Raw genomic sequence first — 25445 nt, forward strand, 5'->3', positions numbered from 1 at the left:
CAAACCTACAGCCAACATCATATTCAATGGGCAAAAACTAAAACCATTTCCATTGAAAACAGGAACAAGACAGGGATGTCTGTTTTCACCACTCTTATTTAACCTAGTACTGGAAGTCCTAGCCACGGTATTCAGACGAGAAGAAAAAATAAAAGACATCCAAATTGGAAAAGAGGAAGTAAAATTGTCATTATTTGTGGATGATGTGATATTTTACATAGAAAACCCTAAAGACTCTACCAAAAAACTACTAGATTTAATAAATGAATTCAGCCAAGTAGCAGGGTACAAAACCAACATCAAAAAATCGATGCTATTTTTATACACCAATGATGAACTCTCAGAAAGATAAACTAAAAAGGCAATCCCATTTACCAATGCAACAAAAATAATAAGATACCTAGGAATAAACTTAACCAGGAGGAAAAAGACCTGTACAAGGAAAACTATAGGACATTAAAAAAAAAAAAAAAAATAGAGGAAAATACAAACAATTGGAAGCATATACTGTGTTCATGGATTGAAAGAATGAACATCGTTAAAATGTCTATACTACCCAAAGCAATCTATAGATTCAATGCAATCCCTATTAAAATATCAATGACATATTTCACAGATTTAGAACAAACATTCCAAAAATTTATATGGAACCAAAAAGGACCCCTAATATCCACAGCAATCTTGAGAAAGAAGAACAAAGTTGGAGGGATCACAATACCGGATATCAAACTATTCTACAAAGCAATTGTAATCAAAATAGCCTGATACTGGCGCAAGAACAGGCATATAGATCAGTGGAACAAAACAGAGACCCCACAAATCGACCCATGCCATTACAGTCAACTAATATTTGACAAGGAGGCAATTACATACAATAGAGTAAAGACAGTCTCTTCAGTAAATGGTGTTGGGAAAATTGGACAGGTACATGCAAAACATGAAACTAGACTGTGAATCTAATGAACAAAATAAACTGATGAACAAAATAGGTCCAGAGGCGTGGATACATGGAACAGATCTCAGAGTGGTGGGTGGTAGGGGGGCAGGAAGAAATTAACCAAAGAACATATATACATATTTGCGTAGCCCATGGACAGACAATAGTGGGGTGAAGGCCTGGGATGGGGCAGGGGCTGGATGGAGAGGGACAAAGAGGGTTGGGAAATGGGCAACATCTGTAATACTGTCAATAAATAAATATATATATATTTTTAAAGGAACATTTGGGAAAGGAAGGGAAAGAGTCAGTCTGCACTGATTCTTAAGATGCTTGTGAATTATGGGCTTATTTTTCAGAAAATGCCTGTGAAATATATTTCAGCTAGTGTTAAGAATGTACTTTTAAAAGATTCAAAATTTAACTATACCAGGGTTTCTCAACTTCAGCTCTATTGACATTTAGGCTAGATAATTCCTTGTTGTGGGGTCTCTCCTGTGCATTATGGGATGTTTTGTAGCATCCCTGGCCTCTACCCCTAGATGCCAGTAGCACCCCTTCACCAGTTATGACAACCAAAACTGTTTTCAGACATTGCTAAGTGTTCCATAGGGGCTAAAATGGACCCTGGTTGGGAACCTCTGAATTATATAAACAAACTAATAGTATTTAAAATGCAAGCTACCCTATTTCACGTTAAAGAAAATATGCCCAGATATTAATCCAAGTCCTGCTTTTAGTATTTTATTAGTTAGCATAAGAATAAAACCTCACAGAGAATACCTGTAACAAGTTAATCCTTATAGTATGAAAGGCGGGCATAACTTCAGAATGAACCAGGAGTATCCTTGCTAATCCAATGTTCTGTCTCTTAGGCAGGGACAAAATTATCTTTAGGGGAGCAAGGCCTGAACAACACCTTGTTTTATCTTTGAAACATTATTAATAGGAATCTATTTCATTGACACTTGGGAATTTCCCCCCCTACAGCATTCTACTCCAAGAAGCTATAGAATTTCTGAAAAAAATTTATTAAGATTCTAAGGTGCCTTCATATAATTCTCAGGATATAGCTTCTAAGTCAGTTCAAACTCAACTTCTAGTCACCCTCGGTCACATGAGCCACATTTGTACATCTTCATTCTAATTAAGCTCAAGAAAGAAAGAGAAATACCAATGAGAACTCTCTTCTTATAGCCCAGGACAATGTGCTTTCTTGAACTAAAAAGAAAACACTTAATTTGGACATTTCCCTGGAAGTATGATAGTTGTATAAAGCTAAGAGACAGTGTCATTTTTTACCTCTCTACATTGTATCTCTTCAGGTGACACAGAACGATATGATCATGGCTGAAAGGCTCTTTGGCATCCTAGCTCATGTAGCATCTTCTGAGTTACCCCAGTACCGTGTGATTTCAATTCTGGGTGATGTCAGGTAACCTTTAATTTTTATTGTTTTTATAGAACTACTGTTGCACTAGAAAAAGGAATAGATTCCACATACCTCTTCACTCTGCCATTTATACGTCTCACAAACATTTATCCTAAGTTTGTTTTCTGGTTGGACCTATTCAAAGTGTTGGGGATATAAAAATAAGATAAAGTCCTCACTCTTGTGCGACTTACAAGCTAATAGGTTAAAGATATAGATAAGCAATTATAATAAAATGTTGCAGATGCTGTAAGAGAGCCATAGGAGCATAAGAGAGACTAACAGCGTTTTGGAAGAACATTGGGGAAGGTGTCACAAAGGAGGAAACATTTTATCTAGTTCTTCAGGAATCAGTAGAAGCATTTCAGATAGAGGATATGAGGGAAAGGTATCTGCAGAGGCACAAGGAATTGGAAATAGTTTGGTGTAATTGGAGCATGGGGTGATTGTGAATAGTGATAGGAAATGAAGCTGGAAAGATTGACTGTGGTCTGATTTTGAGGAGCCTTGCAATCCGTTCAAAACCAAAGTGAAAACTTGTGCTTTGTAATTAAGCACAACAATTATGTGGTTAGATTTATGTTCTAGAAAGGCTGCTATTTGAGCAGACAGGGATGGAAGGATTGGAGACCAATTAAGAGGCTAGTCTATAGTCTGAGAGACAGATTACAAGGGCTTGAATTAAGACAGTGAGGCTGGAGAAGAGGATAATTTGAAAATATTTAGAAAATGTGTACATGACAGAATACACTCACTGACAGGATGTAGCATAGATGGAGGGAAAAAAGTCAAAGATGGTCTGCCAGTCATGATTCAGTTATAACAGAATTCACTCTGATTAGAGTAAGTAGAAAATGATGATATACAAGTAATTAGTTATGTGCAAAATTATTAGACGTGCTGGAGAAACAGTCTCTAGACTCGACCAGCCCACGGAGGAAACTGCCACCTTTGCTACATACAGTCAGGGATCCAGGTGATCAGGAGACTGTTGTCCCAACTGCTAGCTCCAGGATCATACCACTTGAACTACACTGGGGATCAGGAAATTTCCCACTCCCTGCCCCAGAACATGGTTCTAGAACCATGTAGCCCTGCTGTCATTTACACCAACAAAACAAGTATCTCGTCCGACCTGTACTTCCCCACTTAGCTCAGGTCTGATTTCAGATCTTAATCCAAGCGTATTTGATTGGTGAAATCAAAATTGCATTGAAAACCTACAGAACCACTCTGAGAAACAAATATTGAGGGAGGTAAGGCTACAAAATTAATAGTGAATGCAAGAAATAGGAAGCGATGAATTCAAGAAATATTGATAGGGAAAGAAATCAGTAAAAATTATAGTTGTCTAAAAATATTAATGGACAATGTAAAAAATTTTAATAACCTGAAGATTAAAATCTAAGAAAATTCTAAGAGAAAGGAAATTAAACTTACCAAGTTTCTTTCCCTGTTTAGGAAAAATAATAGGTATTAATTAACACCAGAAATTGATGGAAAAATATATGTTTAACTCTGTGCTTTAAATTTTTAAGGTCTATCGTTAGAAAAAAATAGATTATAATTTCTAAGTCACTAAAAGGAAAAAAACACAGACCAACAAAAAGCAGGAAGGGAAGTATAAAGAAAAACATGTCAGTCATCACAATAAATATTAATGAATGAAATTCTATTAAGAGATAGTGGCTCTCAGATTGGGTTAAAAATTGAGTTACATGTTGTTTTTGAGAGATACACTTAAAGAAAGCAATATATAAAGGTTGAAAATAAAGGAGTGGAAAATACATAACAGACAAATACTGTGACAACAACAAACAAATACAGGAATATTAATATTAATGATAATAAAATTCATGACACCAAAAACTACAATCCACAAAAAAAGATAATAATGTTAAACTTAATTTAACCAAGATGACAGCTTCTAAATATATTAAGAAATACAAGTATATGCTGTCAAATTCACAGTTATTGTGCTAAATAGATCAAATAAACCAAAATAAAAAAGAATATTGAGGATTTGAATAACTAACTCAGTTAACACATTTTATCAAATAAATATACAAGGTGGGCAAAAGTAGGTTTACAGAAGTTCACATGGAAAATAATACAATAATTAATAACAACACAACAATAAACTGTTTTGTAGACTCACAACTGTAAACCTACTTTTGCCCACCTTGTATTTAGAATTTTATTCTGATAACCTTATTCCCATTTCATAAAAAATAAAAAATAAATTTTTTAATTTATTTGAACACCTAAGAAATGTTTGGGAAAAAATTGAACATATATTAAGCTCAAAGAAAAAATATATATATCCCCAAAAGCCTACCCATACAGATCATTTTCTCTAATTACACTATCATAAATAATGAGCCAAAAACTTATCCAGTTGGAATTGGAAAAACAAAGAAACAGGAGAAGCAATTTCTCAGAGCACAAAATATAAATGCCTTTAAACTTAAAGATGGTGACCTCAATCAAATTTATAGACATGAAAATTTTAAAACAGTAAGGTAACTTTGTGGGGAAAGACTAAAAGTTTGATAATGTACAGCATGATGAAACAGGATTCATATACACTATTGATGTTAATGAAAATTAAGACAACTTTTTTACAATTTAGCAATACCTAACAAACTTTTGTTAAGTACATGCCCTTTGACTTAGTGATTTCATTTAAAGGAATATTATACAGATAATATTTTTTACATGAGCACAAATGTATGTGTCCAAGGATTTTCATTGCAGCCAGTGTTTATAATAGGAAAAATATGAAAACTTACTAAATGTCCATATAGAGGACCAAATACTTGTAGCTCTAAAACTAGAGGTCCTGATATGAAACAGTCTTTAATATGTTGTAGAAAGTAAATATGTAAGGTATAGAACAATTGCATAAAATGCTGCAATTTGTGAGAAATGAGGCATGTATTTCAGAGATATCCTCGTGTAATTTAAATTGTGAGTTTTTAAAAACGATTGTTCCTATAAGTTAAACTGAGGACCCTAGAGTTTCAAAGTATGCAGAAGTTTACTTTTCCTGTATGTCTGTGTGTACTGCTCAATTATCTTTTTGGCTTTTGTTTTGTTTTATTATTGTTTTGTTGTTGTTCTTTTTATTATAGTATTCCTTTAAAAAAACTATTTCAGAAAATAACCTTTTGAGATTAAAGAATAAAATAAAACTAAAGTCACCCTGGCCAGTGTGGCTCAGTTGGTTTGGCATTGTCCCATGCACCAAAAGGTTGCGGGTTCGATTCCTAGTCACGGCACATGGCTGAGTTGCAGTCTCGAGCCTCGGTAAGGGGAGTGAGTGCAGGAGGCAGCTGATGTTCTGCTCTCATATAGATGTTTCTCTCTCTAGCTCCCTCTACCTTCCTTTCTCTCTAAAAATCAATTTTAAAAAGGTTTAAAAAAAATTTAAAAATAAAACCAGTCATAAGTCACATAAATGAATTTGACAAAAATTCTATATGTCAAAACCTGTGGAATGTGGCTAAAAATGTACTGAGAAGAAATGATATGTCTTTAATATACTTATTAGAAAACAAAGATTAGAAATTAATAAATGAGACTTAATTCAAGAAGCTAGAATAACCAAAATAAAGTAAAAGAAAATGGAGGAAAGAAATTCATAAAGATAACAGAAAATTTTAAAGAAAGAAGAAATTGAAAAATGAACAGTTATCTAGTAAAAGCAAAAATTCACTCTTTATAAAGATCATTTTCTAAGAAAATCTAAGAGCTCAAGTAGTAAACATTTTACAACTAGTCAGAATATACAAGGAGGTCAGACACCACCTCAGCATACCAAAATAGTTAACACTCCCTCATTACAATAATGAACTATTGAAAATAGTATTAGAGAAAGTATACTATTTAAAGAAGCAATAAAAACTTTAAATACCAGCACATTCACCTGACACAAAGTAACTATGAAAAAAAAAAAAAATTTAGTAATAAAAAAAGAAGTCTAAGAAATGGAGAGATGTGCACTATTAATGATTTCTGAGACTTAATAGTAAAAAGGTGCAAATTTATTCAGATTAAATCACAGATTTACTAAATTCCCAATGAAAAACCCTAATGAGATTTCTCAGTAAACTAAACAAGATGGATTTGTATCTTAGGAAGGCATTCATCATCCCAAATTTTAAAAACTATTTTACTGTACTTTCTAATACTTCTATAAAGTTTGACACATTTTGCTCAATAAATTTGAAAGTTTTATATGATAAAAGCTATAATTAGGTCAAAAGACATGATCAGACAGAATATATTTGCAACATGTTTAACAAATTTTTTAAGAAGTTCTGTAAATTTAGTAAGAAAAAGATAGTCAACATGATAGGAAATAAAATCAAAGTGTATAAATAGAGAATTCACAAGAACACAAATGGCCAAATAACATAAGAAAAGATCAAACTCACTTGTAATTAGAGAAATAAAATTGAAATTAAAATGAGATGTCATTTTTTGCCAATGAGATTGACTTAAAAATTTTTAAAGCAATAATATCAAAGATTTATTAGTATTCAAGGAAATATACATTCTATACTGTTATCAAAACTGTAACTTGGAGGAGGTAGTTTGGCAGTATCTAACTCTTTTCTAAATGCAGAAGTCCTGGCACTAGGAATATATATATATTGGCATGAAAGATATATGTACAAGGCTGCCATTGCTTTACTGTTTGTAGTAACTCAACTTTGGAAAGTAACTAAATGCCTAAGAATAGAGAAAACTAAATAAATCATGATACTTTTACAATATGGATGTAGTATCTATATGATATTATCTATAATATGATCATTATAGATTAAGGTACACATAGATGAAGGTAGATCTCCTGTTCTGGCATGAAATAATCCAGAGGCAAACAGTTAATTGAATAAAATAAGGCATAAAACAATATTTATATTATGATCCACTGTGATTATAAAAAGCAACAAAATAAATATGTATACATATAAATATAGAGTCATAAAAAGGGAGCTAAAAAATTAAGTACCTGGAAGAGTGTGGATGTTGGAATGGTGGGGGAGAAGTTGAGAAGTGGTTTTCAAATTTTACTCTGTGTATGTCTGTACAATGTGAAAATTTTCATTGATAATATATTGGACTTTTTTTCTGAAAATGGTGAGTTAGGTTGTTTTCACCATTAAAAACAACTAAAAATGCTGGATAAAATTTTTTAAATCTCCATAAAAGTATTGAAGAGATGACAATATAAAACATAATTACTAGGCCAAGATCTATGGGAGAAAGAACATTGAGAAAGTGAGCACACAGGCTATGTTTGACCTGGAGGCATTTCAGGGAAACTTAAATTTGGGTTTTCTAGCCACAAAGAAGGAAGGATAGAAATCACAGCCCAGAACCCCATCTAAAATGGTGACTATAAATTGAAATCATCCCAAGATTAAGCTAGAACCCAAATGGCTACATCATCAAGGTAAGGGTTTATCAGAAATAAACCTTTTTTCTTCCCACTCTGAAGATTTTCCAAGAAAAGTTGCCTTGGTTTGAGCAGAAAAGGGGGAAAATTGTCTATAAGAAGTTATAACCAAAAGTCAGTTCTCTTATAGATTTGCAGCCTGAATTCATAATACACAGGCAGTTTAAAATAATACAAAGTGCCGGTCTGGCATTGCTCACCAGTTGAGCATCAACCTATGATCTAGGTGATTGCAGTTCGATTCCCAGTCAGGGCACATGCCTGGGTTTCACGCTTGATCCCCAGTGGGGGGCATACAGGAGGCAACCTTTCAATGACTCTTCCGTCACTGATGTTTCTGTCTCTCCCCCTCTCCTTTCCTCTCTCTGAAATCAATAAAGACTTTTAAAAAATAAATAATACAAAGTTTAAATGTTACTATCTCTGGACACCTGGGAAAAGCAAATGCTCCTCCTATCTGGAGGAATTTGCTTTCATCCTACCTCAAAGAATCCCCATGTATAATTTATTTAATTGATTTTTAGAGAGAGGAAGGGAGAGGGAGGGAAACATAGATGTGAGTGAAACATCAAACAGCAGCCTCCTGCATGCCCCCTACTGGGGATCAAGCCCAAAACCCTGGCATGTGCCCTGACCAGGAACCCCTCAGTACACTAGACAATACCCAATGAACTGAGTCACACAGGCCAGGACCCCATGGATAATTTTTAAAAACAATTACCAACACACACACACACACACAAATAACCAAGACCACTAGGAAATAAAGCACCACATACAAGAACTAAACAATAACCAACACACACACACACGCAAACAAATAACCAGACCACTAGGAAATAAAACACCACATGCAGAAAAAAGTAGACCACAGAAACAGACCCATGAATACTTTAGATTTTGCATTATCACTCATAAGTTATAAAATGACTATGCCTAGTATATTTCATGATATAAAAGAAAAGTTTGAAAATATCTGGAGAGAAGAGGAAATTTTAAAAAGTGACCCAGCAGATCTGAAAGGAAACCAAAGCAGTTTCAATAAATGAAAAATACAATAAGCAAAATTAAAACTTAATTAAAAGGTTTTACAGTCAATTAGATATAGTTCAAAGAGAATCAGTGGGGCCTATTTGAAGTTCAGAAATGTAATGGCATTTTATATTCACAATTTTGTATTCACGTTGTTAAAAAAAAAGACAATAAAGTTATAGATGCTTCAATCTCCACAAAGTCTGTGTCTGCCTTTGATTGGAATATATTGAAATGTAAGTTTTATGAAAAGAAAAAAGAAAAGAAAATCAGTAAACAGGAAAATAGGCTAGAGGAATCTGCAGAATGCATCTCAAAGAAAAAGGAGAACAGGGAAAGCAGTTAAGAAATTTGAAGGTGGGACCTGGCCGGGCCTGGCTCAGCGGTTGAGCATCGACCTAGGATCCAGGAGATCACGGTTCGATTCCTGGTCAGGGCACATGCCTGGGTTTCAGGCTTGATCCCCAGCAGGGGGCATCCAGGAGGCAGCCAATCAGTGACTCATCATTGATGTTTCTTTCTCTCTCCCCCCCCCCCAAAATCAATAAAGATATATTTTTTAAAAAAGAAATTTGAAAATGGACTGAGTTAAAAGACTTAACATATGTTGATGAGAGTTTTAGAAAGATACAACAGAGAGTAAAGGATAGAGGTAATATCTAAAGAGGTAGTGGCAAATTATTTTTCAGAACTGATGAAATATACTAATCTGCACATTAAATAAGCTCAACCAGTTTCAAATTTGTTAAATTAAAAGAAGTCTACATTAGTCACATTACAGTGAAACAACAGAACACCACCTATGAAGTGAAAAATTTTTAAACAACCAGGAAAAGAGGGTTTATTTTCAAAAGAATCCACATCAACAATTAACTTCACAACAGAAGTAGTGGAAGCCAGAAGACATGATAATACATGATATCATTTTATATACTGAAGGAAACTAATTGCCAACCTAGAATTCTATACACAACAAAAATGTCCTTCAATAATGAAGATGAAATAAACATTTTAAAACAAAATAATAAAAACAAGACCTAAGAGATTTCTTTCCAGTATCCCTGCACTAAAAGAAATAGTGAAGCTTATAATTAAGGGAGAAGGTAAGTGATCCCAGATAACAGGTCTGATGTGCAAGAAGAGCTGAAGAGCAAGTTTTAAATTTGTAGGATAAAGCCAAGTGAACATTGACTGTATAAAGCAACAATAACAATATGTAGTGAAGTTTAAAAATATAGAAATAGCCCTGGCCAGTGTGGCTCAGTTGGTTGGGCATCATCCCATTCACCAACAGGTTGCTGGTTCAATTCCCAGTCAGGTCACATGACCGGGTTGCAGCTCAATCCCCAGTGTGGGGTATGCAGGAGGCAATCAATCAATGTTTCACTCTCACATTGATGTTTCTCTCTCTCTCTCTCCCCTTCTCCCTTCCTCTCTCTCCAAAAATCAATAAACTATTTTTTAAAAAATCTTAAATATATATAAAATACACTATAACAGTAGTACGTATTATGAAAGAGTAAATGGAGATACAGTATTCTAGATTCTTGTATTGTCTAGGATGGAGATACAGTAATTAACTTTAGATGTCAGTGTGTTAAGAGTGCATATTGTAGCTTCTATGGTAACCAAAGAATAAAAGAATATATAGCTTTCAAACTAGCAAGGGTAGGGATAGGAGGATGGGGAGAAGTAAAATAGAAAAAGTACAGAACATGTGAATCAACTAGAAAGAAAAAAATATCAAATTTAGCCTAAATACTGCTATATCAGCACTTAACATTTATACCATAAGTCAGTGTCTTAAAACAAAACACATCCCCCCCTTCTGCCCCCAACCCCAGTCTCCAGATCAGCTGGGTGGTTCTTCTGGCCTCAGCCAGGTTCCTCGTGCATCTGCAGTCCCCTATGGGTTGGACAGGCAGCTCTGCTGATCTAGCCTGACTTTGTCATTTGTTTGGGGGTTGGTGAGCTATATGCTGGTCTAAGAAGGCCCGTAGTTGGGACAACTTGTCTCTGCTCCACATGGTCTGTCATACTCCAGAAATCTCTGCTCCACCTGGTTGGTTTTTATGGCAGAGGGAAGGTTTGAAGAGAGAGTGGAAACATGTAAGACCTCTTGAGGCCTAGGTTAAGAACTGACACACTATCCTTTTCCACATTGTATTGGTCAAAGCAAATCACAGAGCAAAATTTAAGGGACTTAGAGCTATTCTTTCCCTAGCTGCAAAATCACATTGTAAAGGGCATGGATTCAAGGGAGTTCTTAATTATGATTACCAATATAACCAATCCACCTCAATGATAAAATGCACATGTACTAATTATTCTGGTTAAAAGCCAAAGATTGTCAGACTGGGGGGGAAAAAGAAGTTCAATTATATGTTATTACAGGAAACACATCTGAAACATAAGATTATATAAAGTTTGAAAGTAAAGAAGTGGGAAAAGATAAACAACATCAATACTAACCAAAATAAAAACAGAAAGCCATTGAAGACTAAAAAGACTAAGGTTAAAAGCAATACTAGAAATATAAAGAGGATCATTTCAAAATGATAATAGGTTCAGTTCACCAGTAATACAATGATAAATATGCTAATTTAATTTGTGTGTGCCCATTAGCATACCCTTAAACATGTTTAAGCCAAAAGTTGACAGTACTGCAAATCCACATCACATTGGGAAGTTTTCATATACCTCTGGGCAGTTAATAGAAAAAAGGTGAAATATCTGAACAACCTGATTTACAATTTGACTTAATGGACATTTGGAGAACATTGCCCCCAACAACTGCAGATTGTACATTGTTTTCAAGCAGACATGGAATATTTACAAAAATTAACCAAATAGCCTTGCCAGCGTTGCTCAGTGGTTGACTGTTGACCTATGAACCAGGAGGTCACAGTTCGATTCCCAGTGAGGGCACATGCCCAGGTTGCAGGCTTAATCCCCAGTAGGGGGCGTGCAGGAGGCAGCTGATCAGTGACTCTCTCATCATTGATGTTTCTATCTCTCCGTCTCTCTTCCCCTCCCTGAAATCAATTTTAAAAAAAAATAACCAAATACTATTTGTAAAGCAAATGTCAACAGATTCCATGTTCTCTGTTCAAAATGCAATTAAACTTTAACTCAATTACAAAATGTTAACCAGGAAATTCCCACATATTTGAAAATTAAGGAAAATTTCTAAATAACCCACAGGTTAAAGACTGTTTCATAATGGAAATTTGAGACTACTTTGAACTGAAATCTAATAAATATGACGTTTCAAAACTTGTGGAATCAAGTTACCATGGTACTAAATGGAAACATTTTAGCCTTGAAATGAATATATTAAGAATAAAGCCTGAAAATGAATGAGCTAAACATTGTGCCTAAAGAAATTAGAGAAAGAACAGCAAAATAATTCTGAAGAGCTAAAAAAAGAAATAATAACATTAAAAACAGAATTAGTGAAAAGTTGATTACTTGAAAATACTAAAAAAAGTGATATAAAATGCATGTTTACATTACTCTTGTAATTTAAAAATCGAAGAAAATGTAGATAAAGACCTATGTTACTCACTTTTTTCTTTATAAAAATGAGAGTATTGTACTACCTAAATATCCAGTAAAAATGATTGATTAGATATATTGTGTTCTATATAATAATTGATTTTTATATATTCATTAAAATTATTAATTTTTAAAATATGTTTAGAGAGAGGGTAAGGGAGAGGGAAAGAGAGAGAAACATTGATGTGAGAAACATCAATCAGTTGCCTCCCGGGGGCTTAAACCTGCAGCCTGGGTATGTGCCCTGACCGGGAATCCCACCTGTGACCCTTCAGTGCACGAGACAACTGAGCAACACCAGGAAGGGCAAAATTATTAATTTTTTTTTTAAATATATCTTTATTGATTTCAGAGAGAGGAAGGGAGAGGGAGAGAGAGAGATAGAAACATCAGTGATGAGAGAGTCATTGATCGGCTGCAGCCCGCAACCCGGGCATGTGCCCTGACCGGGAATCGAACCCCAATCGCCTGGATCCCAGGTTGACGCTCAACTGCTGAGCCACGCCTGGCCGGGCAAAATTATTAATTTTTAATGACATGGAAAAGCCAATTGTATAACATTAAGTGAAAACAGTATACAAAATTGGATGTTTAGTATGATCTTAACTTTTTACAAAAATTTATACAAAAAGCCTAAAATGAAGTATGTCAAATGGGAACAATGTTATAGATTTATATATATATTTATGTGCTATAGATTTATGAATGATTTTAATCTATTTCTCTATATTTTTCAAAATTTGTATTCCTTCCAATTTCTAAAATGATCGTGTTACACTTTTAAATTGGAAAAAGGAAGAAATTTTAAAAGAAACATTCTTCTGTTCCCAGTCTTAAGTTCCGGCCAAGTAGGACTATCACTTCATGTACAGACACTCTAAGTGTGGAAACCAGAAGCAACTTTCATGGAGGATGAGTTGCAGGCCTCTGGGTTCGGCTCATGGGTCTGTGGGTCTGTGAGTGACACTGAGCATAGTTTATGTTCTTCTTCATAACCAAATGAGCCTTCCTGTTTCATTATTTACCTCCTGCTGGGGTCTTGCCCTGATACACTAACAGTTGGAAGTTTTTTGTTTTCTGCTTGTTTTGGTTTTGCCTGAACCTAAACCAGTATCCCATTCCATTTTCTAGCTATGAATAATACTACTGAACTGCATAGTGGAATTATGAACTATTTGTGTGCTTTATAAGAGGATAACTAACATGTTTTATAGAATATAAAGACTTTGCAGGTTTGACCTACTACCTCTTTAATTGGGTGGTTTTGTGCTCTATGATGACTTAATTTTTGTATTGATGTTTTTTAAGTCGAGTTTCTTTTCACTTTAGAAGTGCTTGAGACATGTTTATGTTGATGACTGGTAGACTAAAAATTTGTGCTAAATAGCTTGATTAATAGAAAGATTGGGGTACTGAACTGAGCTCAAGTAAATAATTAACTCAAACTCACAAAACATATTCAAGAGTATATGTTCTGTTCTTAAATCAACAAAGAAATGGACATACGTTAATAAGTCTGTTAAGTAACTCTCTGTCTCTTTACTGTCTTTCTGCAGGAAGAAGCAATTCCGGTATCTGCAAGAAACCAAGGGGAAAAAACCTGGTATTGTCAATGAAGAAAATAATGATAGCAAAAGATTTGTAGGAGAAAACACAAATCGTGCTATGCTGAATTATACCACAAGAGACTTTTATAATGAAAAGCTAGAGGTAAAACTACCATTGATTTTTGGAATCTAATGCCTGGATATATCCCACATGGCTTAGGACTTAGCGGCTGTACATTTCTCCTCCAGCAGTTGAGATAACCTTTTTGTGTTTTTGCTGTTCTGGAGTGTTAGCCAGCCTTAAATATACAGAAGTGGGGACAGTAGGCACCAAGGCATGAGGAAGAAGTAGAGCCCATAGTTCCAATATCTTCATTTCTGCAGGGAAAAAAATCTTCAAAAGAAATCTGTACCAAAAATCTAGACCAGAGTAGGACCAAGGGTCCTAATGCCTCTGAATTAAGAAAAGGGCTCTAGGAATTGCTGTGAATACTTAACTAGCCCATGCCAGAATGGCAGAGGACACATTTCTGTTCCCTTTGCTTGAGTCCTTGATGATTTAATTTACTTCTTTCAATTTTCTACACCATTAACTTCTGTATTCTTAATCATATAATTTGGGCTTGTTCTGTTTCCATTGTAACTACACACTCAAAGTATTCAGAGGTTTACTGTGGGGATGCAATGTTAGGGTGCTGCATGAGCTACAAAGAAGAAAAGCATGCAGTTTCTGCCTTGATGGAGCCCATGAAAAATCTGAAGAAAGAGTCATCTAATGAACAATAGAATGTTAGATTCTATAAGAGATTTTGAGGGACCAAAGGGCAAAAGAATAGACAAAGACATCAGGTAGCACTGACTGAGCACCTATGACTCATGTGCAAGGCACTATACATAAATACAGATACATAGATATGCCATCTATATATAGAGATATCATAGGTATATAAAATTTGAAGTGAAATAAGCAAGTAGTTTTCAAATGTGTGCTTTTTTAACAGCTATGGAACTCTTTATTCAAACCATATTGTAGCTGAAAACCCAGTTAGTCAAAACAAAGCATCAGAGCAGAGCTGGTGTTGTAGAGGAAGGGTAAGGGTTCGGAGCTCCATTTGATTGGATTTCTTTTCCTCTCCCCTCATTTGACTCCAATCCTGAAGCTTCTCTTTGGAACCCATAGAGCTTTGTGGATCATAGCTTGAAAATCACTTGAAAACTCAGTGTATGTAACAATATTTTTATAGCATCCTAAAAGATGTTCAGATTCTGCTTTCAATTCTTCTAGTGCAAGAAAGGTCACTGCTTCATGACGCAGCTGCATATCGCTGAACAACTCCAACTATGAAGCAATTCCTACCCAAATTAAGCTAATTACTTTCATTTAATTAATCTAGTACTGCTTTGTGTTGAATAGAGAACATTTCTTTCTTAGGAAAACTCTTTAAATACTTAAAGTCAGCTAATCCTCTGTCTCTTCTTAATTCTGTCTACATTTATACTTTCACTCATTCAAAAATCATATTTTGAGTACCTATCACATATAGTACTTGGGCTGTCTGAAGTTCCTGTCTTATCCTCATGGATCGTACATTCTATTAGAGGAGATGGACATACACAGAGATAATTACAAATCAGTATATCAAGAGAGTGCAGGAGGGATGGCTAACCCTGTCCAAGGAAGGCTTTCTAGAGAAACTTCCTGAAGTCAGTCTTAAAGGGTAAAAAACTATATATCAAAGGGAAGAGGGCGATTCTGGCAAATAGCACAGTGTGAATAAAAAGCATAGAAGTATAAAAAGATAAGGAGAGGGCCAGGAACTGTAAGTAGTTTAGTGTTATTGAAGCACAGAGATTGAGGTGGGTGGTGTTAAAAGATGAGACTGGAAGGTAATAAGAGGGCTCTGTGAAAGAGACAACGTAATCCTTTGGCCATTAGAGGCTTCCTGATTTTGTAAAAAGAGGAAAATGAAAGCCAAGCTGTCAGGATTATGAGTCCTTCTCTTCCTGAAAGGAGATGGTTCTATGAGTCAAAAATTAATACAATTTCTATAAAAGACATTAAGAAAAATGTCAAAGAGCTGCATTCAGAACAGGGGCAGTTTCATAGAGAAATCTACCAACTCTTTAAGAGGCAGACAATTCCAATGATTTTTAAATTTTTCAAGAGTACTGAAAAAGAAAGAAAACTTACATTTTGTCAAGGTTGCCAGCATAACATGTTCTGTCAGGATTGCACAAAAAAAGAAAAACCAGACCAGATACCTAAGAATATTAATGTTGCAAAAATCCTTTTAAATGTTACCAATCAGAATACAGCAGAACATTAAATGAATAACAAACATTGCAGCCAAGTGTAGTTTATTCTAGTAAATTAATAGACCTAAGGTGGAAAAATTGTGATGATTCCTATAGGTGTTGAAAAGGCATTTCACATAATTGAACACCTGTTCTAAATTTTCTTTAACGAAATAAATAGGATAACTAGAAATTGAATAGTAAACATCATCGTGATGGGGAAATCTAGAAAGATGAGCATTAGTGGAGGCAGAATTGTAAGGTGGCCTCTGCAGTTCCCACCCCCCGCTATGCACGCGCTCGGATTGTATCTCCCCTAAGTGCAGGTAAAATGTCTCACTTGTTTCTAACCAGTGGAAGATGGCAAGGGTAAGGGAATTTTGCAGATATAATTAAGATCCCTAATTAGTTGACTTTGAGTTAATAAAAAGGAGATTATCCTGGTTGAGCCTGACCTAATCAGGCAATCCTTTAAAAAGGGATTCAAGATTTCCCTGAGAGTCTCCTACAGGCTTTAAAGTAGTAAGCCAACATATTTTGAGAAGGTTACACAGGAAAGAACTGTGAGAAGCTTCTAGAGAGCAATTCCCTGCTGACAGCAAGGAAGAAAATGGGACTTCAGTCCAACAACTGCAAAGAAGTGAATTCTGCCACCAACTACTTGAGCTTAGAAGAGGACTCCAAGCTTCAGAAAAGGACACAGCCTGGCTGACACCTTGTGACGCTCTGAGCAGGGCGTCAAGCTAAGCCATGCCTGGACTGACGCATGGAAACTTGTGCGATAGCTTGTGTTGTTTTGAAGCCACCAAGTTTGAGGTAATCTTTGCACAGCAATAGAACATCAGTGCGTTATTGAAGTCAGAATCAAGACAAGGATGTCCAATATCACCATTATTATTTATCAAAATAAGTAATATACAGTTAGACCAGAGAAAGAAATCATTAGTAATTTCACAAGAAGGGAGTGAACTTACCATTTTCAAATATTATTGAATCCCAAGAGAATTAATTGATAAACTATAACATGATCTCACTTATATGTGGAATCTAATGAACAAAATAAAATGATGAACAAAATAGATCTAGAGGCATTGCCGTATGCTACAGACTGATGTATTTCAGAGGGAAGGGGGGTGGGGTGCGGAGAGATTAATCAAAGAACTTACATACATACATGCATAGCTCATGGACAGACAATAGTTGGGGGAAAAGCCTGGGGAGGGGGCAGGAGCGAGGTGGAGGGGGTCAAAGGGGGGAAAAGGGGGACATCTGTAATACTTTCAACAATAAAGATAAATTTTTAAAAAAAGAAAATTTCGTAATGGAGCAGAAATCAACAGCTTCCATATATATAAATAACAAAAAAGTAAATGTAATGGAGGAAAGACCCAACTCACAGTAACAACAAAAAAAGATAAAATATCTACTAAGAAACTAATATGCAAGAGCTATACGAAGTACACTTTAAAACATTAATGAAGCACACAAAAGACTTATGCAAATGAAAAAAACCTGCCATGTTTTGGATAAGAAGGACCTAAAGTAAAATGTTAGTTTTCCTTGAGTTAATTTAAAAATTTAATGTGATTCCAATAAAAGTGCAAAAAATTTTTCATTCAAATGTGTTTTTAAACAAGTTGATCCTATGATACCTGTGGGAAGATAAACAAATAGCCATAAAAGCTCTGAAAAAGAAGAACAGCACTGCTAGATGTTAAGGCATGTTATAAGGTTTACCAGTTCAGACAGACTTGCTATGAAGAGATGGTCTGATGGAATAGAATGAAAAGTCAAGTATATATCTCAATGCAAAAGAGAGGTTATTATATGATAAAGAATAATCTCAAACTGGCCAGGTGGACTATCCAACAAATGATTTGAGTATAATTAGGAAACTGAGAAAAAAAGCAGGGTTTGGTCGTTATGTCTCACACCAGCATAAATTCCCAATGAATCAGAGATTTTAAAGTTCCTAATGAAAGCAAAAAAATTCTACAAGAAATCATGGAAAATTAAGGTGTAGCATTAGGATGGGTCTATTTTATTCCCCATTAAGGGAATAAAATAAACAAAGATAAATGACAAAAAATAGTTTGCAATAATCTACCTAAATTATAAAGAGCTTTCAGAAAAGGAGTCAATAATGCAATCTAGGTTGCATTATTTATTCAAAAACTAATTTCAAATAACATGCCATTTACCACAAAAGCAAACATTGTAGGCATGAATAATAAAATATGCATAAACCCTTTATGGAGGTTTCTGTAAAATTGTGAGAGAAGAGCTAATGTTCTTGGACAGGAACTTTTTACATGATAAAAATGTCAATTCTCCCTAAATCTATTCATAAATATAAGGCAGTTTTAATCAAAATTTGGACAGGGTTATTTGTGGAACTTCACCATTTGGTCATAAAAGTTATCTGATAGAGCACAGTTTTTAAAAAGTTATCTGATAGACCTAAAATACACAAGAGTAAAAGTGGGAGAACTTGCCTCACCAGATAGCAAGTATTATCATAATGCATAGTAATGAAGGCAGTGTAGGAGCAGACAAATAGGCCCATGCGCAAAATGGGGAGCCAGGATTATCCCATGCGAATGAGGAACCTTTATACAGATAGCAGGTACTGCAGACTAGTGTAGACAGACTGCATAGTAAGTGGTACTGAGGAGACCCTATTTTATACCATACAGCAAAAATTAACTCCAGATTAAATAAAAATCCCAGGATGAAAAGTGAAAAAGTTCTCTTTTTTTAAAAAATATATCTTTATTGATTTCAGAGACAAGAAGGGAGAGAGAGAGAGATAGAAACATCAGAGAGAGTCATTGATCACCTGCCTCCTGCATGCCCCCGACTGGGGATCGAGCCCGCAACCCGGGCATGTGCCCTGACCCGGAATCAAACCACGGTCCCCTGGATCCTAGGTTGATGCTCAGCCGCTGAGCCAAACCTGCCAGGCTCATTTTTTAAAAAGGAGAAAAATCTTTATGACCTTGGTTGGGAAGGCTATGATTTTCTAATACACTAAGGGCACAAACTAGAAAGAAAAAAAAAATTGATAAATTTGGCAGTCAAGGTCATTGGGTTTTGAGGGGGTGTTGTTTTGGTTTTTTTAACAGAAATAGTTTCAGTGGAGTCATATAAGCAGAGTCTCAATTAAAGTGGCCTGAGCAGCGAATAAGCAAGAAGTAAAGACAGGGAAATTTGACTCCTGTTTTGAGAAATATCAAAGGAAAAGAATGAATCTGAAGTCACATAATATTTTGGAAAGAGCACTGGGCCACTAGGAAACTTGGATTTGAGCCCCTGATTCTACCACTGACAGACCTTGCCCGAGTCCCTTAATCACTCTCTCTTGACTCACAATCCAGCATTCCTTCACGCACACCGTATGTACTCCCTCCCCACTTCCTGAAAAATATTTAAATCTCTGCAGCACAGAGTGCTCACCCTCTCTCCTGTACATCCTGAGTTGTTGGGGAGTTAATTGAAGTGGGTTCCTCACAAATGAGGGTGGGCATGTATAATTCTGATGCTTGGTAATTGTTCATCCATTTTCCTAACTCATTCTAAAAATGATTTATGAATCAGAGAGCTGAAAGGGACTCTAGAACCCAATCCTGTTCTTAAGACAGATGAGGCAAACTGGATACTCAGAATCCCATGGTAAGTTACTGACTGAGCTGCTTCCAGAACTCAGGCCTCCTGATTCCCGACCTTGGACTCTCACAGTATATCACGCTTCTTTCTGAAGTCTGCTTGATCACCCCAGTGCAAAAGGGCTCTATTCTCGGAATACTGATTATATTTGTTGTCTAAATATCTCATTCAACACTTATTTACTATTTAATTTTTTTAAGGTAGCTTTTCATGTATTTGGAGCAGCTCTCCAACTAGACTACAAATTCTTCAAGGACTAGGTTAGAGTTTCCTCCAGGCACATATTAGTAGATGATGTCTAATCCTGAGCGAGCTTCTCAACTTCTATTGACCTTAGTTTCCCATTTATAAAATGGAGATATGGATTAAACCCCAATACAATGTCATTATAGTTAAAATCACTTTATACTTTCTTCCCCTAACCATCTTCATAACAACATTTTACTTCAACGAAACAATATTGTATATATTGTATATTCATCTCCAGGATTGGACTTGTGAAATTAGACTTTCTTTATGAACCACACAAGGATATTATGGGATAGAAAAAAAATAAAGTATATGAAAGCATTTGAGAATGGAAAAAGCATTATTCAGAGACCAACAACAACTCCTTAACAGTCAGGGCAAGAGAGGTCTTACTGATGTCCTCCTTAGCAGGGGAGTTGTGCTGGCAGACACCTGACGCGTTTTAGAGCGCACTGCACAAGATGCAGCGTGACTGGCTTAGAGGAGAGGAGAAATGATGACGTAAACATGCTTTCAAGCACAGTTACTAAATTAATGGTTATCATAGCAAATACATTTCTGTATCAACATGCTTGTGAAGACGTAATGGAAGAAATGATAACAGGAAATTTTAAAGCACCAAAAGTTGCACTATGCCAATTATGAAAAGTTTGTTTCTATTTGTATTGTGTATAAATTATTTAACAAGATACATCATTTAAAACGTCTTTAAATTTTTGTTATACCGAAATTACTATAATTTTTTCGCCTTACTGCTAGAACTTTACCTTTTTTTTTTAATTCAAAATCATGTTTTAAGAAACTTAGAAATCTGCAAGAGAGGAACTCACTAAATATGCTCTGTGCTTTGGACTTATATAAATGCATTGCTCGTTGTGAAACAGTGCACATTTCCGTTGTCGATCTCTGGTGATTCACTCTTGTCTTTCTTCCTGGTAGGTAGTCCCTGTGTAGCCTAGAGTGTTAAAAGAGATCAGCTAAATGCTGTTCTCATCAACAAGCTAACTTAGTGCAGGTGACTAAGACCCAGACTATACTTCAGAGGTAGAGATGTCAGGTTCATTGGAGAAGTAGCCAGCTGGGCCATTTGTTATTTATTGCCCCGCAAAATCTGTACATATTTTTATGATAGGTCAACCAGTGACCTATTGTTTTTAGCATATGAATGAAATCAGATCAGCATGTTGACCCCTGGTGAGTGATTATTTAGAAAAATCTTATGTCATAAGGAAATTTCCAAAATACGCTTCTGTTAGGAAAAGTTAATGACAATTGAGACTTATCATTAACATACCTTAATTAATCAAGAATGTAAAATATATTTTGCCCAGCCTGTGTGGCTCAATCAGTTGAGCGTCATCCCATGCGCCAAGAGGTCACTGGTTCGATTCCCAGTCAGGGCACATGCCCAGGTTACAGGCTCAATCCCCAGCAGGGGGCCTGCAGGAGGCAGCCAATCCATGATATTTCTCTTTCATCGATGTTTCTCTCTCTCTCTCTCCCCCCCTTCTTCTCTCTCTAAAATCAACTTTTAAAACAAGAATGTAAAATACATATTTTGTTGTTTTAAAAGTTGTAAAAATATGGAAAAGGAAGAGAAATAGAAAAAAGAGGGAAAAAAAACCTCATGGTTTTACAACACAAAGACTGTCTTAATGACACTTCAGTATATTTTCTGCCAATAGTTTTCCATATTTTTTTTCTAACTTTTTAATAAAAATTTCAAACATACAGCAAAGGTGAAAAAATTTACAGTAAACAGCCATCTACCCAAACCTAGATTCTACTATTAACATTGTACTGTACAGTGTACTTGATTTGTCACATAACTATACAATATACCCCATAATCTGTCCATCAAAATCCACCTTATATTTTAAATTTATTTCAAAGTAATTGCAGACATTAGCATGCTTCTCTCTAAATAATTCAGCATGCATATCATTAATTAAAATTCAGTATTTTATATAGTTTCTTCTTTTGAGGTAAAATTTATACACAATGAAATACAAGTCTTAGGTGTGTAATTGCTAAGTTTTGACAAATACATACCCTCTTATAACCAACCTGTATCAAAATTTGATTCTGTATTTTTTTCCATTTAACATTTAATGTATTTTCCTGTTATTATAAATCTTTGTAAGTATAACTTTAATGGCAATAACTGTTGATGTTTTAAATTTAACATTTTGATTTGAGTTGGAGGTTTCAGTAGACCCTTTTCAAGTAGTTAAACCTATTGTCTCATTGACCTTTCTTTTCTTCTTTATTGATATGAATTGATCCTCCTATAATTCTGATTATCTGATGTTTCATTGACTTTTCCTTATATATTATAATGCTTTCCATCATCATGCCTTTATACCCCCTAAAAATATCAATATCCAGAATTAATGTTGAATTCTTATATTAAACAACATGGCTTTGTTTCAGCCTCTGGGATGAAACTGGGGCCAGTGCCCAAATATCCTTGGGACCAAAGCTTCCACTGTTGTGTTTTGAACCCAGATTTTTCAGTTGTCGACTGCCAAACCCGGAAGTTGAGAGAGAGCACTGTTTCTTTCCTTTATTTTCCGTATCCTTTCTTTTTTAAAAAAAACCTTATTTTTATTGTTTACACTATTACAGATGTCCCCATTCCCTCCCCCCTTTGCTCAGCCCCCGCCCCTCTTCCCTCGGGCCATCGCTACACTGTCGTCTGTGTCCACGGGCTATGCATATATGTTCTTTGGCTAATCCCTTCACCTTCTTGCACCCCCTTCTCTCTGAGCTCTGTCAGTCTGTTCCTTGTATCCATGCTTCTGTTTCTATTTTGTTTGTCAGTTTATTTTGTTCATTAGATTCCACATATAAGTGAGATCATATGATATTTGTTTTTCTCTGACTGGCTTATTACTGTTTCTTTTGAAGGCCAACCTCTGGGTCCCAGGCTTGTATTATTTCCTCTCCTTCCTTATCTACTTTTCCCCAACTTTGTCCAAATGGTCTATGTCACATAAGTCAGTGTAATGTACACGACATGCTTTCCTAAAATAGTGAATTTAGAGTATGGTTAAGGTATCTGTATGGATACCAATTAAGATAGTCAGTATTCTGATAAATTTATCACTAGAAGCTGTGAATCTGTGTATTCAGCTGATTTGTGTGAGCTAAACTACCTGGACTGAGAAAGGAGAATGTCTACCAAGGGGGAAATAGTAGTTTTGATCCAGCGATTCCAGTGGAGAAACACATTTTCTCACAGAGCTGTGCAGCAGAGGTCAGAGTCAGCTGGGCCGGAGGGAGCTCCCTCTGGCTGTCTTTTCTGGAGCGCAGCTCTGTGTCCAGACTGTCTAGGCAAGTGTTACTGCTCTGACAAGTGCGGTCAGAGCAGATTATTTCAAGTTTCTCTGGTTCAGCTCAGTGTTGCACTGGCTTTTGAATGAATTATGATTCAGTGCAAATTGTTCTTTCTTAAACAGGAAACAAAGGAAAAAAAGAAATTCTGCAAGATTTATATAGAGGACCTTGTGAAGGAAGCCACGGAAATCAACATGAAGAAAGAGGCTTTGCAGAAGCTCTGGCCACAGATGTTCATCGAGCTTGTTAGGGACGCAGTCATAGAAACTCGCAACAAAAATTCCTATATGAAGCTTTGCCTACAGCAGATAACTGACCAAAAATAGAAATGACTTATAGTTGATTTTAGCAGTTTTATGTTCTTGAAGGTTGAAAACATGTAGTTCGAACAAGTTAAGGCAACACCAACACTGTCCTACAAACTGGGACGCATCGTCATTAATGCCTACTCTCGTAGTTCAAGGTTAGGAAGGGAAGGAGTTGAGAGCAGGCAGGCCTGGTTTCCCATGATGACCAGACAACCTTAGGGAACTCAGCAGTATTTAGAGCCAGCTTGGGCCTGGGGATAGCACTGCACCTTTGTTCTTGCTTTGGCGCCCCGCTGTAGCCAAAAGCACAGTTTGCTCAGGGTTCAGCATGAGTTGCTTCTACAGTCTTTCAACCGATAATTTCCAGTTATTTGCCTTTTTATTTTATGTCATGATTTCAAAGCCAAATATATGTTCTTTTGTATAAGTTTATTATTAAACTTATTAAATTAATAAACTAAGCGTGTTTGCCTCATTATTCCAGTCAGAATTGTCGTTTTATTGTATGTTCCTCTTTAGCTGAGTCGGAGCCCGGTCTCCTAGGGGCGCACCCCCTGGGCACCTCAGGAGATTCTGAGGGTCACTGTGGGCAGAAAATAGGAAAATGAGTCCAAACTGGGCTTTGTCTTTAGGGATCCTGGTGAATGTAGAATGCAGTTACCAATCAGTAAGTCGGCTTCTCTGAAAGGTGTTTCCCTCTGTGGCTAGCTATTCTTGGGCTCTTTTCTCAGGCAGGCTTGTGTACCTGTACCTCAGAAGTATTAGGGATTTACGGGTGAAAGGTTCTAATTTTTCTAATTCCATTTAAAGATCAAGCAGGTAAACAGGATGTAAGCTGGGGTTCCTCCTAGTTCCTGCTGCTCAGGCTGGCTGGAGTGCATTACCACAGCTAGAGGTGGGACAGCTTCGGAAGAGTCTCACGGGTCAGCAAACAGGACTTCTCAGACTTGCTCGCGTTCTGTCTGGCAGCTGTTACCTGGCAGCAGGACCAGCAATATGTGAACAAGAATGAAAGAGGACAAGAAAGTCCTACAGAAATGCTGGGAGGAAGCAGGTAGGCTGCTCCTGCAGCTCCGAGAAAGGCCCCACATCTATGAGAGCTCGTGGTCATCCTCCCCCAGAAAGGGGTGCCCAGGTTTGGGAGGTTAACATCATGTTTCAGAACGTGGCTTTTTAACTCACACTGCCCTTGGTTTGTATCTTGGCCCTTGAGCTCCCATCTTGATAGTTTCCGACCAATCTGAACCTCAGTTTCCTCAAAACAGTACCCACTTCGGAATATTGCTGTGAGGATCAAATGAGACGTAATGCACTTAAGGCATTTGTTATACTGCCCAGCACACGGTGAACAGGCAATAAATGGAGCTCCTGTTCTTCTAGGTACAAGTTGAACCAGAGAATTGATGCCCCAGGATGGGAAAAGCTACTAGTGTTTCTAGATGATCTTGCAGTCTCTAAATTGAAACATGGACCCCTCATCTGGCTAGTAAAGGGTGCTCTCTCCTGGGTTTATATCTTGTTTGGTATAGAAATAAGATCCCACCTTGAGGGCGATGTTGAGAGCAGGACAAGAATATTATGTCTGTGGGCTTCTGGTGAACAGGAAGGCAAGACC

The 25445-nt window shown here is 36.1% G+C and overlaps 1 protein-coding gene across 12 annotated transcripts in view; it reads left to right on the forward strand.

Annotated features, from left to right (window-relative positions):
• The window catches only part of LRRC49 (leucine rich repeat containing 49), a 147930-nt gene extending 123626 nt beyond the window's left edge, over nt 1-24304 (forward strand). For all 12 annotated transcript variants that reach the window (XM_081160752.1, XM_081160755.1, XM_081160748.1 and 9 more), the window contains 3 exons: nt 2263-2372; nt 13983-14136; nt 23645-24304. In XM_081160752.1, coding sequence (XP_081016878.1) covers nt 2263-2372; nt 13983-14136; nt 23645-23848 — 468 coding nt within the window. In that variant the 3' untranslated portion in view covers nt 23849-24304. The remainder of the gene's footprint in view (nt 1-2262; nt 2373-13982; nt 14137-23644) is intronic.
• Nucleotides 24305-25445: the final 1141 nt, after the last annotated feature.

Source organism: Miniopterus schreibersii, assembly GCF_964146895.1.
Source record: "Miniopterus schreibersii genome assembly, chromosome: 1".
Taxonomy (NCBI): domain Eukaryota; kingdom Metazoa; phylum Chordata; class Mammalia; order Chiroptera; family Miniopteridae; genus Miniopterus; species Miniopterus schreibersii.